General features: G+C 35.2%; 2 protein-coding genes across 2 annotated transcripts in view; one reads left to right on the top strand and one right to left on the bottom strand.

The window, feature by feature from the left end:
- Positions 1-6251, bottom strand: part of LOC149798862 (uncharacterized) — a 274739-nt gene extending 268488 nt beyond the window's left edge. The window contains exon 1 of the mRNA XM_089957774.1: positions 5719-6251. Within this exon, the coding sequence (XP_089813900.1) occupies positions 5719-5946 (228 nt within the window). The 5' untranslated portion in view covers positions 5947-6251. The remainder of the gene's footprint in view (positions 1-5718) is intronic.
- Positions 6252-7333: 1082 nt separating this feature from the next.
- Positions 7334-16541, top strand: part of LOC149798861 (uncharacterized) — a 194550-nt gene continuing 185342 nt past the window's right edge. Inside the window, exon 1 of the mRNA XM_089957773.1 lies at positions 7334-7353. Coding sequence (XP_089813899.1) covers positions 7351-7353 — 3 coding nt within the window. The 5' untranslated portion in view covers positions 7334-7350. The remainder of the gene's footprint in view (positions 7354-16541) is intronic.

Genomic DNA, 16541 nt, shown 5'->3' with positions numbered 1-16541 from the left:
ACTATTTGCATCGTATGTTGTTGTTGTTGTTGTAGTGTTTTTTTTTTTCATCACATGGCGGCCAGCATCAAGGTGGAGGAAGAACCCGGAAAAACACCAGAAAGAATCACCGACCCACGAGAAGCTACTCTTACATACCCACATTGGCTGAACCCGAACAGACAAACGCCAATCTTTATGCAATTTTTTTTTATACATATATTCATACGTTGAAAATAAATGTCTAAATGTTTCATCAAGTATTACGACTCTATATTTTAAACTATGTAACAGAACGAAGCTAAACTGACAAAATTAGCAAATTACCAAATAATTTATTATTATAAGTAACAAAGTAAAAATGTGAGAGAAACGTGCGGTTTTATGAATTAAATCCCAAATAATCTTTCAGCGCTTTAGACCACTCGGCCACTCGGGGCACCCGTCGTAGGTAAAGTGAAATATGTATAATGAGGTGTTTAGTAAACAAACTTGTTAATTCCTGTTAGAGGAATTATTTATTAACATTATTCATTGGAATTGCAACATGATCATTGACTTCTGGACTAACACATTATTTTGGAATTCTTGTGAACCCATTTAAAGACTTTCTGGATTACACCACTGTGGTACATCAGGACATTCAAGAGTATTGGTACATCTGTACGTTCAAGACTTGGTACATCAGAACATTGAAGAATATTGGAATTCAGTCAGAACAGTCTATAATCGTGAACATTAAAGATTATTTGGGATTTAATTCATAAAACCGCACGTTTCTCTCACATTTTTACTTTGTTACTTATAATAATAAATTATTTGTTAATTTGCTAAATTTGTCAGTTTAGCTTCGTTCTGTTACATAGTTTAAGATATAGAGTCGTAATACTTGATAAAACATTTAGACATTTATTTTCAACGTATGAATATATGTAATAAAAAATATTCGCATAAAGATTTGCGTTTCTGTCTGTTCCTGCTGAATACTTTTAATAGTTTTTCCATCGTAAAGTATAAAGAACAGTGCCTCAAAAATTATCCGATCAACTTTGTGTGTAATGCTTGGTACAAAAACATCTTATAGACGATATAACAGAAAGGCCTATCACTCTGTACAGGGGGCGAATCGCTTCAGAGGAGACATGGTTTCTAGCGGACATCACGTATGTTACGAAAAAATGCTTGATTGGTTCAAAGTTTAAACAGTAACAATCTCATATACATGGCATTGAATCGTCTGATACAGAGGTAACATCCTGACTATAAGCCGATTTCAAATGTCATGTGACCTAGCATTCGCCGTACGAGCAATGATATATTTATCCGAATTATCTACATAACGTGTCTGTATGTTTTACAGGTCTGTAGCAAGCAGTGTTTGTTGCATACCTTTGACGCACGCTCTTGTGTCACTAATTAGCTAACGGGACTACATAAATAAAAAAATAAAAATAAAAATATTCAAGTCAGTGGTTCAGGGACAAAGCCCGCCTGTTATCTCCTGATGCAGTTTGAAGTCAAACATTTTCTCTTGATTGCTTTTCATGGTGTTTTACCTTTTTCAGATTCAAACTGGGTGTAGAATACAACCGTTCAAGCTGATAATATGCTATTATTGGCTTTGCCTTTTTGCAACCAAACATGGTCTGGGATGATTGTGCACCGTAATATGTTTGTCTAAACCGCTATCGCACACCTTTGTTCTTCAATCAGATAAGAAAAGGTGCAAATCTGACTCAAAAGCTCGGCTGTATTTTACAAACAAAACCTGTCGATACTCAGGTGTCTGCAACTACATACCGTTTTGTTATTAGTTTAACCTGGGTCGCTGCGGGATTCTTTCAAAACAATCGCGCCGCTGATTGGTCTGATAAACGTGTTAACAAATTTAATGCATACAATACATATTAAATCCTTCTTTGTTCCCTACACCATTCGACTGAATGTTATTTAATGTTAGGTCAGCCCTAAACAAGTTATAAAATAGATATGAACTTCTGTATAAAAAAGACATCACTTTAACGGCTTAAACTTAATTGTGCGTGCAGGCAGTTTGGCGCATAAGCAACATGGACAAAACACAAAACGCTGTAAAGAGACACGAGTTTATTACGATATCGGTTTCTGTAAATACCCTGAGTAATGGCATGTACATATTTTTAGAGTGCCAAGAAAAAAATAATTATTCCGTTTCCTGACTGTTATGCATTTCACCTGATCCCATTTAATCTGGTCTGAAGCCAAGATATTTCGCATTTTGTCAAAGTGATACATAAAACTTGAAAGGCTTTCGAGGAGCCATTTTCTTCTTAAAGAAGAAATCTAAGAGACACGGCCACACACCCCTTTTGCTGCTCTTTCGTTATGACACTTCGAACACGAAGCTTTAACCAACTGCAACGACACTTTTTGCGTGTAATTTATTTTAAATCTGGTCTGGTAAAGTCATTATCTCTAAGACAAATATGGTATTGTGTTTGTTATTTTGTTATAGTATCAATCCATGAATTACAATTTACTACAGTTTACTCGTCGTTTGAATTCGTGTCTTCTGATCAACTATAAATGCTGCAACACACTCTTAAAACAGTCCCCAGTGTTATATACGAATACAGCTAATCATCTCGTTTTATAACAATTTACACTCGCTCCACACAGGCATTCATGTGTGTGTGTGTGTGTGTGTGTGTGTGTGTGTGTGAAACTTTCAATAGCTTTTTACAACATTCCGCAATACATATGTTCAGTTTTATCATTCATAAAAAAAAGTTACATTTGTTCTTGTGCATGGGATATCCCCCTCCCCCTTTTGTTTTACAGAAAATAAACTCAGGTTTCCATATTGAGAACAAAAATAGGTCAACCCTACCACAGAAGCTTTTCACTAGATTTAGTCCGATATATACACCCACATCATCGATATATGTGCAATATTTAATTTTCTAAATTTTATATTGTATATTATTAAATCAGGTAAAGTAAACATGCTTGCCCTACACGAATGTTGTCAATAGCCTTGAATCAGAATGAATTATAACTAAACGCTCATTACCTGCGTTTAGCTTACAACATGAAAAAAGGTCTGTTCACCTACATGTAGTTTTACAACGGGAAAAGAAACCTGTTCCTAATCACTTACCTTACACAATGTATTATGAATGAATGGAGTTTCTTTACTTATTACTGAAAAGTGATCAGACACACACCCGTCGCACGACCGCAATTAGAAATAGTTCATTATAGCTACATGACCACGGGATAACGAATATTAAACTGCTTGGAGTCAACAATTAAGATTTGTATTATTTAACGTAGCTTTAACAATTTTGCAGTCATATCACTACCATGTCTGCAGTGTGGCAGTTTATAGTGATGTCTAGCACTGGGGCATCATGCCGCAGACATGTAGCATCATGTCCCACCTAGTCACATTATCCTGACACCAGGCCTCCAGTCCTAACACAAACCTCTTAACGCTGAGCGCAAAGCGAGGCAGCTTTAAGTACCATTTTCATAAGTCTTTGGCATGACTCGTCCGTGGTTTGAACCCGCAACCTCCCTCATCAGAGGCGGATGCTCTAACCATTTCGGCCACCGGAGCGATGCAACAATTAAGCGAAATACTTGAAATCTCATTAACAGCTCGCTTGTAGTTGATGGATGTAATTCTCACCGACTGTTCGCATTGAAAATAGATTTTGTTTCTATATGTTGGTCCAAAACTTGAGGAAAGAATGAATCTCGAGAAGAATAACATCAATAAAGAAAAAACAGGCAGTAGTTACAATGTGTAACTTACATTTCTGTTCATTCTTTGCTTTTGGTGCTGATTATGATTTTTACGTAACTGTTGTGTTTAAAACGTTGTGGATGAACATAAAATAATATAGAACAAATAGTAATCAAAACAGCATCCAACCAAAGGTTAAAATTAGTAAATTATGTCGGGGGGTGGGGGTGTCATGAACGATGGGAAAAGAAACTTGTGGGCAGATTGTTTAATATGTCTTTTGTTGCCCCTGTGTTATGTGATTAGAAACAAGTATCAAATTAAGATGAGAGTGCAATGAAGTGTGCCATTCTTTCAGAATCAATGAATCACGGGAAAATGGAATTTCATTAATGAACATGTAGCTGAAGAGTAGGAATGTGCAGCCGTGACCTGTTTTTTTTTTTCTTCTATTTTTTTCTTTACTTTATTTGCATCACAGGGTGTAGTTTTAAACATCGTTTACCTGGCCAGCGCCCTAGAGGCAGCTGCACATGCCTGCTGTAAGGGCAAGGTAGTACTTCAAACACATCCAGGTAACCTGACCATCTATATACAATCTTTCTGTCGACAACGTGTGTAAGGATTATTAAGAATTTCGTCTTCCCTTAGCTTCTCATTATCCTACCCATGCAAAATCTGCCTTCGATTAATTCAGCCGTATCATATGTAATGTTTGATAACGTAAACTAATAAAGTCACACCGAGTACCCCGAAAGTTGTTTAAAGGGTTGCTCTTTCCTACTGATGTCTGAGTGAATAAAACTACTTACTTCATTGTGGAGGACACATTCAAAATAGCATTGCTTAAAAATAAATGACACCGATTGAGATAAAAAATAAATTGAATCCAACAGACTACATATATTTTTTTTTCAAGATAATAAATAAATGTAATCCAAGAGACTAAATTTTTTTTAAAGATAATAAATTAATGGAATCCAACAGTCTATATATATATATATATATATATATATATATATATATATATATATATATATATATATATATATATATATATCCAGATAATAAATAAATGTAACCCAACAGACTACATTTTTTTTTCTCAAGATAATATATAAATGTAATCCAACAGACTACATATATATCTTTTTCAAGATAATAAATTAATGGAATCCAACAGACTACATATATATTTTTTCAAGATAATACATAAATGTAATCTAACAGACTACATATATTTATTTTTTTCAAGTGAAAGGATTACCATTGTCATTAACATACATACATGCCGAAAGATAAGAATAATCACTATGTTGATACATTTTGGTGAACCTGCCTTTAAGGTCATCTTTTTGTGAAGCAATCACCTGTCGTAAAATGTGAATTTTAAAAGCTCTAACAACAAATCTTAAATATATAATTACAACTCTTAATTTAAAATATCCACATGACTTAATGAACCACGAAATGTCCACTCATATCAAGTCTAGCCTCGACATCCACTTATATCAACTCCAGCCTCGACATCCACTCATATCAAGTCTATCCTCGACATCCACTCATATCAAGTCTAGCCTCGACATCCACTCATATCAAGTCTAGTCTCGACATCCACTCATATCAAGTCTAACCTCGACATCCACTCATATCATGTCTAGCCTCGACAACCATTCATATCAAGTCTAGCCTCGACATCCACTCATATCAAGTCTAGCCTCGACATCCACTCATATCAAGTCTACTCTCGACATCCACTCATATCAAGTCTTGTCTCGATACGTAAGTGAATTTACAAAGTCTGATGTATAATACGTGCAATTAAGTGCAAGGTTTGGCTTAGGGGGCATCCATACCTTCGTATGCATGCATGCATGCATGTCTGTCTGTCTGTCTGTCTGTATGTACGTATGTATATGTATGTATGTATGTAGAGTTTGGGTTGTTAAGGCGAACAGAAAATGAAAGACAATATGGACAGGTGTTGCCTAAATGACAAAACTACCTACCTTGGGATTCTGTATAATCTCAATGGAAATCCTTGATGCTATGTGCGCGAGGTATATAAATTCAGACGTAGACATTCTCCCTTCATCGTCCAATTCTTTGTTTACTGTTTCGCTCTTTTTCTGTCCGATTCCGATGGTATATTGAATGGAAAAAGTAGACAAAACTACCATCAAAATAGACACATGGAGAAGTACTGGCCCAGAGAAAAAATAAGTGAATAAACCCATACCGTCGCCAGAGAGCAGCTCTTGTCACTTTTGTTACATTATACCTGAGTCGCTGCCCGTTCTGTTATATCAACAGCAGGCGATAAAATAGGAAAGATATATTGCCATATACATACTTCTAAACTGTACAGAAGTTTTCGTCACAGTTACGCCAATGTAATAATTTCACCAGCGGCACACGCCACGTGCGGCAGCGATCAATTGTAAAACCAGAGAAGATTCACTCCCTCGACTTCAGAATAATTAAAATTCAACACACGTCCGCTACATACAATCACACTCCAACGACACAAGCACAAGTCTATCCGCTAAATAATAAATTAAACTGTCAAACACTATCTTATGCATGTAGGCCTGGTATAAACGGATCTGTATAGCAGGTAAGGACAACGCTTACGATGCGTGTAAATACTGGGTCAATATCGCATATCAGCTGAACACCCTGCAAAAACAGACAGATCTTTTCAGATCCCTGACCAACCTAAAGAGCTAGAGACGGAGCGAGAGATGAGACCTGATATATCTTTACAACTATCTTTTTATTCGAGTAAACAAGAGAAAAGAGGCACAGGTTGGTTGTAACTGACAGAGCAGAACCGCTGAAAAAAAAATTTTCTTCTTCATATCACAGGACTACTGTGTCAGAGTGGGATTGACAAGTTCTTGAGAGTTGCGTCTGTTTCAATGTAGACAAGAACTTCCAACATATGGGATATACGTTTGAGATTGAGGACGAGTGGAAACATCCAGTGTCATGTTCAATCATCCTAGCAAGTAAGTACAATGTAACGGGACACGTGCGTTATGAAAGTGACACGCAAGTTTTCAAGGTTTCGTTTCATTACATGAACACTTTGTGGTACAAAAATAAATACAAAAACTGATATATATATATATATATATATATATATATATATATATATATATATATATATATATATATATATATATAATTGCCCATGTACATTTCCATCTGTGTGTGTGTGTGTCGTTTTTCCATTAACTACTGGGTTGGGAGTAAAACCTTAGCCTGGGTAAAGATATTTGCCTTGTTTGGTTCACATTTTGACGGGTATTTGTCCGTGTACATTTCCGTGTGTGTGTGTGTGTCTTTTTTCCATTAACTACTGGGTTGGGAGTAAAATCTTAGTCTGGGTCAGGATAGTTGCCTTGTTTGGTTCACATTTTGGCGGATATTGTTGATTTGGAAGAAAAGAGAACTCAACTGCGTGAAAAAAGCTTACGGACAACTGATAAATAGGCATGTTGGCTGAGATTTACCATGAACAATCTATGGTTGTATTAATCACGGTACATTTTATACGGCGCTGTTTGAATACGCAAGCCAGCTGGAGGGTACGGGACGACAAGCTTGATCACTGAAATTGGACTTTAAGAGTTGAAATGGTTAATATTACTATATTGTTTTTGTTGGAGTAATGGAATAAGGCTAGAAAAAAAAAAAGACACATAAACATTAACTTCCTAAGAAGCTTAAGGACGTCGCCAAACTTATTTCATTTATTAGTTTATACTGAAAGAAAGAAAATTGCTAAAAAGAAATTAGGTGTCAGTGAGTCGTTTAAGCAGGTAAATAATAATATTAAGGCAGGACTATTTTATAATTGTTGAGCAGGTGCGGGATTTTGTGGAACTGTCAAGGGTTCTTATGTGTCAGAAGTTATGCACTTAATTGGAAGATGAATATGATATGGGGGGGGGGGGCCTGCAGCACAAACGTGGACATTTAGCTGAGAGAGGAAACTATAAAATCATTAGATTAAAAATACAATATTGAATTTTAATAAGAATCACGATGTGCGTATGAGCATGGTTTCTGTAAAACGTGCGTGTGCGTGAGACTTGACAGGTATGGATTTTGATTTTGAATGTGTACTTAAAAGCTGACCATGGAAAGAGGCAGTGACCTAAAATTCCTACTGTAGTGAAAAATGGACGTCTCAGTGTTATTTATTACATGCCTAAGGCTTCGCTATTTAAAGTTGTTGCCAACTTACCCAGATACAGATCCCATGAATTTAATCACACAAAGTTATTACCAAATTGCACAGACACAGATCCCAATTGTTGACACTCCTTAGCTCCATCCCAGCATGTCTTGCTGGTTAGAACTTAGAAGTGACACCCTGTTTTTCTAAAAATATGTTTTGGTGTGGGTTTCCCCTGTCCATCCCACCAGTGTTGTAGTTTCCTTGTATGAAAACAATAATGCAGATAATATAAATTTAGTCAGGGTTACTCTCTGTTTTGTTCATCAAGTCTGCTTATCCCAATCTAAAGCTCAGTTGATGTACTCTCTTCCCTTTGCCCGGGCTGACAGTGGGCCTGATTTCTATCAACCTTGCTTGGAATTTCGGATTGTACTACCACCCCTTGAGTCTATTAAGGTTCCGGGTTGGATTCCATTCCTGCACTGCCTGAAAGCGCGGGGTCTAAGGCGGTTGCCTAGTTCGTCTTGCCCCAGGGCTGGGTCTGACAGATCCTGTGAATTTAATCACAACAAGTTATTGCCAAATTGTCCAGATACAGATCTCGTGAATTTAAACACACAAAGTTATTGCCAAATTGCCCAGATAGAAATCTTGTGAATTTAATCGCTCAAAGAATAATGTTACGTAAGACGTTTTAAAATGTCTACATGCAATGCAGGTTGACATCAAATGGACTATACATATAAATATACATGTTAGGATATGGTGTCGGACCACCATTAACTTGTTAATGTATTATATACCTATATTTCTCCAAACTGACCTCAGAACATTGTTGCAATTACATTAGGGGTGGCAGTGACGTCATGGACCATTAAACAAACCAAGAACTGACTGCACTTGTCCAGCATATTTACGTCACAACAGCAGATTGAAAGTTACTGAGGTCAAGGGTTCAGTTTCTGGGTTTTGAAAACATGGGTTGTGACCACATTACCCACTTATTCAGGCTGTGCACTTCCACTTGGGGAAAGAGAAAGAACAACTGAAATTAGAGAAAGAAAACGAACAAATGAAATTACAAGCAGAAGAAAAGGAAAAAGAAATGCAAGAAAAACAATTGCAGTTACAATATGAAAAAGAGGAGAGAGAGAGAGACAGGAAAGAGAAAGAAAAACAAATGCATTTGCAAGCAGAAGAAAAAGAGAAAGAAAGACAAATGCAGTGACAAGAAAGCAAATGCAGTTACAAGAAAAACAAATGCAATTAGATAAGGAAGAAAGAGAGGGAATATCAATGTAAAATGAAATAAATGGAACTGGCAAGTGAAAAACACATTCATACTTCAAATTTAAATTTAAGTTTTGATCTTGCAAAGAACATTAGGTTAGTGCCCCCTTTCAGAGATAGAGAAGTAGACAAATATTGTATTCGTTTTGAAAAAGTTGATGAAAATTTGAAATAGCCAAGGGAGCATTGGACTCAGTTATTACAAAGCGTACTCACTGGTAAGGCTAGTGATATTTATAATTCACTGTCAGTTCACCAAAGTGGTGACTATGATGTGGTTAAAGAATACATCCTAATGGGTCATGAGTTAGTCCCTGAAGCTTATCGGCAAAAATTCAGAAACTATAGAAAAGAAGCTGGACAAACTCATGTCGAATTTGCTAGAGAAAAAGAGCAATTATTTGATAGATGGTGCTTAGCCAAGAAAGTTGAGCGAGTTTATGAAAGTCTCAAACAACTTGTATTACTTGAAGATTTCAAAAACTGTGTCCATAGTGACATTAAGTCTTATCTTGACGAGCATCAGATTTAAACTTTGGAAAATGCTGCTTGTGTTGCTGATGAGTATTCTTTAACTCATAAAGTTTCTTTTGTAAATAAGACTTCTACTCAACAGTCTTCTGGCACAAAAGTATTTCAGACTAATACTTTTACGAAGTGTTTTGCTTCGTAAACTCTAAGTCAATCCGTTCTCAATTCAGAGAGAGAGAGAGAGAAGAAAGGAAGTTCAAGTCATTTGATGTAAGTGTCACTCGATGGTTAAGACGTGACTACATTCTTGGGGAATTGAAGGTACTCGGGATCGAGCTGCAAAGACAAAGCCTGTTTGAGCTTCTGGCCAGCAAAACTTTATTGAAATACTCAACATATAAACTTACATTTCAATATCAAACTACAACAAGCTCAATTTTCGGATATAAGAAATACATATAAAACTACGATATTCTTTCACTTACCAACATCATACTTGTATAATATCTGCCCATAAGAATGTAATACAGATAATTAAATATCGAATAAATTCACGATAGCAAAAGAATCTAAAATTCAATATTTCAGACTAATACCGTAATTGAAATATATTTTACTGAATTTATTCTAAAAAGTCAATATAATAAACTCTATTATTCAAGAGTATTTTATTTCTAAATTAACTATTACTGAGTATGAAGTTGGTAACGAACGTTGCTTTTACTATAATCAATAATATAGTTATAAGTAAATATAAGTTATTCAAACAATTAAACTTTCCGTTACATTATATTAAAGAATATCAAAGAAATATTAAAATAATCTAATGTTTAAACATACTGATGTTAGGTTAGCATCTTAACACTAAAAATTCTTATAACACTAAAAAGTCTTATACTATGAAAAATTGTACATAGACGGTTATCTTACCTGCAAAGACAAAGCCTGTTTGAGCTTCTGGCCAGCAAAACTGATGTCAGCCCGTGGCTGGGGCTTTTTATACCCGTTTCTTAAGACAACGCCAAATATGGCGCGCTCCTAGCTCCTTGCGAAGGCCAGAATCTCAAAGTGAGGCTTCGTAGTCTTTTACAGATTATTATATAGGTCTATGTACATTATTACGTAAGTACTTCTGCAAGATCAGCACATTTGCCATCCATAGGAATCTTTGGAATCTGTCTAGTTCACTATTTACGTAACCTAATGAATGTACTCCTTTTTGTGCTGAGTCTGAGATTCAAATAATGTTTTGTATAAGACGGTTCGTACTTGATCATAATAGCGTAATCATTGTTGAATAGTAGTATATAATTGTAACACAAATAAATGGATTCAATCTCTATATATTTTAGTAGAAAATTGCTTCCAATATAATTTATCAATTTACTTCTAATACAATTTAATAAAAACTTACTCTTAGTACAATTTAGAGGAATTTTCAATCTTGTTACTTGTACTAAAAATTTCTGTCCTAATAATACAAGCCCTTCTAAAACTCAAACTGGAACAACTTCTAAAAATCAAACTTCGGAGAAGCTTGATTCAAGATCCTTGTCTCTTCCTACGTGTACCTATTGCAAGATAAAAGGACACGCTATTTCTGATTGCTACAAACTGAAAAATAGGCACCAGAATCAAAACAGACCTATTCCAAATGCTTTTATTTCTAAGAGGTCAAGGTCACGGTCATGTACTGAAAGCAATACATTGGTTGGGTCTGATTTGATTATGGAGAATTATGAACCATTCATATCGAAGGGTTCTATACCGTTCTTGGATGATTCGGACAATCCTATCCCAATTAAAATTTTAAGGGACACAGGAGCTTCGCAGAGTCTTTTATTGTCGGGTATTTTGCCTTTTTCTGAGAAGTCTTCTTCTAATGAGAGTGTTCTTATTCAGGGAGTAGAGTGCGGCTTTGTTAATGTTCCTCTCCATTGTGTAAATATTTGTCATCAGACTTAGTTTCAGGACCCGTGACAGTCGGAATGGTCTCTGTTTTACCCGTTGAGGGCATTCATTTATTACTAGGCAATGACCTAGCTGGAGACAAGGTTGTGGTTAATCCTCTTGTAACTGACAAGCCTTGCTTAGATCAGAAAGTCGATCCAATTGAAAAAGAATTCCCTGATGTATTTACAGCTTGTGCAGTTACCAGGGCTATGGCAAAGAAAGCTCTTGAGAATGATGTTGATAAGGGCAGTATTCCTTTAGCGGACACATGTATTGGTCAGGCCTTTGATGAGGTCACTTTCACTCCTTGTTTGGATCAATCAGAAGGTATTGATCACAATGATCCTCTTTTAACGACTCATTCTCTTTATTCTAATCAGGGTGATAAATGACAATCACTTGTCGTCGAACAGGAAAAAGATCCTGAGATCTCCTGTTTGTTTCAGAAGGCCATTAGTGAAACTGAAGGTACGGAAGTTCCTGTCTGTTATTTCATTAAAATGGAATTCTTATGAGAAAATGGAGACCTCCCGAAATACCTGCTGATGACGAATGCTCAGTGAACTATCAGATTGTAGTTCCAAAACCTTACAGACAGGAAATACTTAGTCTGGCCCATGAAACTCCAATGGTTGGTCATTTAGGGATCAATAAAACTTATCACAAGATCTTAACTCACTTTTTTTGACCAAAACTCAAAAGTGATGTTGGTAAACACTGTAGATCTTGTCATACCTGTCAAATGGTAAAAAAACCATATTAGAAAATTCCAAAGGCTCATCTACAACCTATTCCTGCCTTTGACAAACCATTCAGGAGAATTATGGTAGATTGTGTTAGTCCCTTACCTAAGACCAAGTCAGGTAACCAATACCTGTTGACCATTATGTGTGCGTCAACAAGGTTTCCAGAGGCAATTCGCTTGAGGATTATAAAATCTAAAATAATAGTAAAAGCTTTGATAAAGTCTTTTGCTTAATTTGGCCTTCCCAACTCTTTCCAATTGGGTCAAGGGTCAAATTTTAGGTCTGGAACTTTCCAGCCTAGTATGCTTGAAACTGGTATTCAGTAATTCAAGTCAGAAGTGAAATTATGGCTTGACAGAACTATAGCAGAGAGAACTTTTGAGTTTTGTGAAAATGGAGTTCTGTCTCTCTTGCTCATTCTTCAAATTTTTCTTCGGTTTAGATATTATGGCCCTTACAAATTTAAGAAGAAAATGAATGATTTAAATAATATTAGTGCTCCTGGGATTTAAATAAATTATAGGGCTACCAGTATATTGAAAGAGATAGCCAGGTTAAACATGCAATTAATTTAGTTGTACCTGTCCCACTCAGTGAAGATTTAAGTGAAGGAATATCGTCAGATTCTACTGACATTGGAGTGACAAATCTTCAGAAGTCAGAAATTAGGAATGGTCTGGACCAGAAACTTTCACATTTGCAAGAGCATGAAAGAAATGAACTTAAACAGTTATTATTTGAATATGAACACTTATTTCCAGATGTTCCTACAAGGACAAACAAAATTTTCCATGACGTTGAAATTGTAAATTCCAAACCTGTCAAACAACACCTGTAAAGGACGAACCCTCTCAAACAGGAATACATGAAAAAGGAAATTCAGTATTTGCTGGAGAATGATTTTATAGAGCCCAGTAAAAGTGATTGGAGTTCACCATGCATGCTTGTTCCAAAACCAGATAAAACTTTCCGTATGTATACTGATTATGGGAAGGTGAATAGTGTGACAAAAATAGATTAATTCCCATTACCAAGAATCGATGACTGTATTGATAAGATTGGGAATGCCAAGTATGTCACCAAATTTGACCTTCTGAAGGGATTTTGGCAGATTCCGCTAACAGAAAGAGCAAAGGAAGTTTCGGCATTTGTGACTCCAGATGGACTTTACCAATATAAAGTAATGCCGTTTGGGATGAAAGGGTCGCCGAGTACATTTCAGTGCCTCATGAATATGATTACCTCTGGTCTAGACAATTGTGATGATTACATCGATGATGTCATCATCTACAACGACACCTGGAAAGAACATTTAGTAACAATTTGGAAATTCTTTGACAGACTCACAGATGCATGTTTGACAATTAATTAATCTAAAAGTGAGTTCTGCTGTTCTAGTGTATCTTTTCTAGGACATATTGTGGGACATGGACATGTTAAACCTATAGATGTTACGGTCGAGGCTATCTCTGAATTTCTTGTGAATAGAAATGTATTATTTCATGTACACTGTTTATAATTCATAAAAGTACTTCTGTTTTTCTTAAAACTTATGTATTAGTCTATGGTAAAAAGAAAGCTTTATCATATAAATCTTTCTTTTTTATGGGGGAAGGTGTTACATATATCTGATTTAATATATATATATATATATATATATATATATATATATATATATATATATATATATATATATATATATATATATATATATATATATATATACACATATATATATATATTTTAATTTAATTGTTTGTTTGTCAGTTTGTATTTTTATTTTTCTTACATGCTATTGTAATGTAAATTTATTCACTAGAGGTGATACTTTTTCAGAAAATTGTTTGACCTTGACTGTTAGTTTATAAACAACAGGTGTTGATCTAAATTCTGACCTGGATTCAGAATTAGTAAACAAAGTTCTATTTTATTTTAAAATGATTGGTTGTTGTCAAGGTCATGATGGGACTGTGTGGGTTAAGAAGTAAACACTTGTTTTCTTTTTATTCTGGGAATAAAATCGCTGGTCTAATCAAGGCCATATTCTGTGTATGTGATATAAACATGATCATGTGACCCCCCTTCTGATTTTGCAACTTGGGGGAATTTCGAAACTGCATCTTATGATACAATATAATCTTTGTTTTGAGAGAGATTTCTCAGTTTTTGGGCTTTTCACACTGATGTCAAGTATATGTTGTAGCCAGATCTTTTGCTAAAATTTTCTTCAGATCATTTGAATTTCAAAAGGATTAATTCTTTATTCTCTGGAAACATTTTGAGGAGTGCTAACACAGAAATTTTGGAAAGAAATTGCTTACAAATTTAATTTGGATTTCCAACACCGGAGTGCCATTATTTGTATTTCTACAAGGAACTGTAGATAAGCACAGTACTGACTACAGCATACATCATCATCATCCATCTTGAATTTTACATCAGGATTTGAATTTGAAATTATTAGAACATTTATTACTATGACTTTTGCAATTTAATTCGTGGATTATTCTTAGATTATTTTTGGATTTGATTCTTGAAACCATAAGTTCTTCTCTTTTTTTCATCTTTTACAGAATTTTCCAGGAAAATAAATTATTTGTTAAATTTTTAAAAGCTTGTTGTTTTCACTCTTTCTGTGTCACTGTTTATTCCAGCCTAAACACGTAACACTTTTCAGACTAATTTGGTGCCAGTTCTTTTTAAAACTCATACACATTTCACATTTTCCATATATTTTCAGCATATCAGATTTAATTTTCATGTCAGATTATGAGTTTTACATCTGTTAGAAATTGTATAGTGTTGGTGTTCAGTAATGTGTTGTTTTGGAACCAGACACTTTCAAGATCCCAAAAACTTAACTTGGCAACATGTCCCTTAACTACAAGTTTTCAAAGTGCCCAGGAAAAATATGACTAATGAATTCTGTGTCAAAATTGGGTTGAAACGGAAAAAGTGAAAAATTTAATTGTTATAGAAATTAACATAAAAGTCTCAAATTTAAAATAAATCTATAAATTAATTTTAAAAAACAAACAGAATGTAAAGCTGACAGATTTTAGATATGAAATTTGACCAACCAACGGCATTTCATACAGCTGTCACTGTGAGACTGCTTCCTATGGCTTTTGATCCATGGGCAATGAAGTTTGGTAGCTCATACTGATCTTTGAGACAAAATGCAATATTTGCTGGTTCAAATTTGTACGAGTGTACACACCTACAAAAGACTGGCAAATGCTACGTGCCAGCTTTAAATGTTGTAGGTATTTATCCAATTGTTAGGAAAGATAATAACACACTCAGAACACCAATGGTTCTGGCACAAATCTTGCTTTATAACAAAAATGCAATACTTTTCAGTGTGAAAAAACAATGTAAAAGCATGTACTGTAATAGAAAACTTCATTTTATGTAAGTTCTTCATCTGTGAACACTAGTGTTGATATGAATGTTGAAGACTTAAGTGCTACATGTACTACGTCTCATTGCATAAGTACAAAATAATTTTGCTGTGGAAGTTGAAGCTGGAGTATCTGAGATAATGCAACTCTTTGCCTTGATCCCAATACCAGGTGAAGCTCCACCCCCCAAAAATAGTGTACCTTAATTTCATAAAAGATTATGCAGCAAGTAAATGAAGTGAAAATATTCTAGATATTCAGATTTCCAAGTGAAATTTAGTGTACAGGTACCAAAAGTAACCACTACATAATGATGCCCAAAATGTGATGCAGTACACAGGCATTAAAGTGACCATTTCATCATAAAGTGACTATTTCATCCTCAAAATATAGTTTTGAAGAAGTATATTAGATAAAGCAGGGGGTCTCAAACACATGGCCCATGGGCCGCATCTGGTCCGTCAAGCCGTATCCTGTGGCCTGCAAAATTGATTGGTGCTGCCCTTGGGCCATCGAAAATGCCCTCATGCAACCCTCAGCTAGAGTATCTTGACCATTACAAATAACTAGTGAGGAACACCAGCTATCATGAGACTTAACATGGTAAGGGAGGAGGAGGTTTGAATACATTTTGCACAACATACCAGTATACAGGGGGTTTGGGTCACACAAAGTAGGAAATTAACCAAATATGAAGATAGATACAGTTTTCATTGCATGAACTGTAAATAAGAATGAACAATTTTTGTGTGGGACATGTAACTATATGAGACATGTAA

Source organism: Sinohyriopsis cumingii, chromosome 5 (genome assembly GCF_028554795.1).
Source record: "Sinohyriopsis cumingii isolate HCF-2022 chromosome 5, ASM2855479v2, whole genome shotgun sequence".
Taxonomy (NCBI): domain Eukaryota; kingdom Metazoa; phylum Mollusca; class Bivalvia; order Unionida; family Unionidae; genus Sinohyriopsis; species Sinohyriopsis cumingii.
This window is presented reverse-complemented; position numbering and strand designations above follow the sequence as displayed.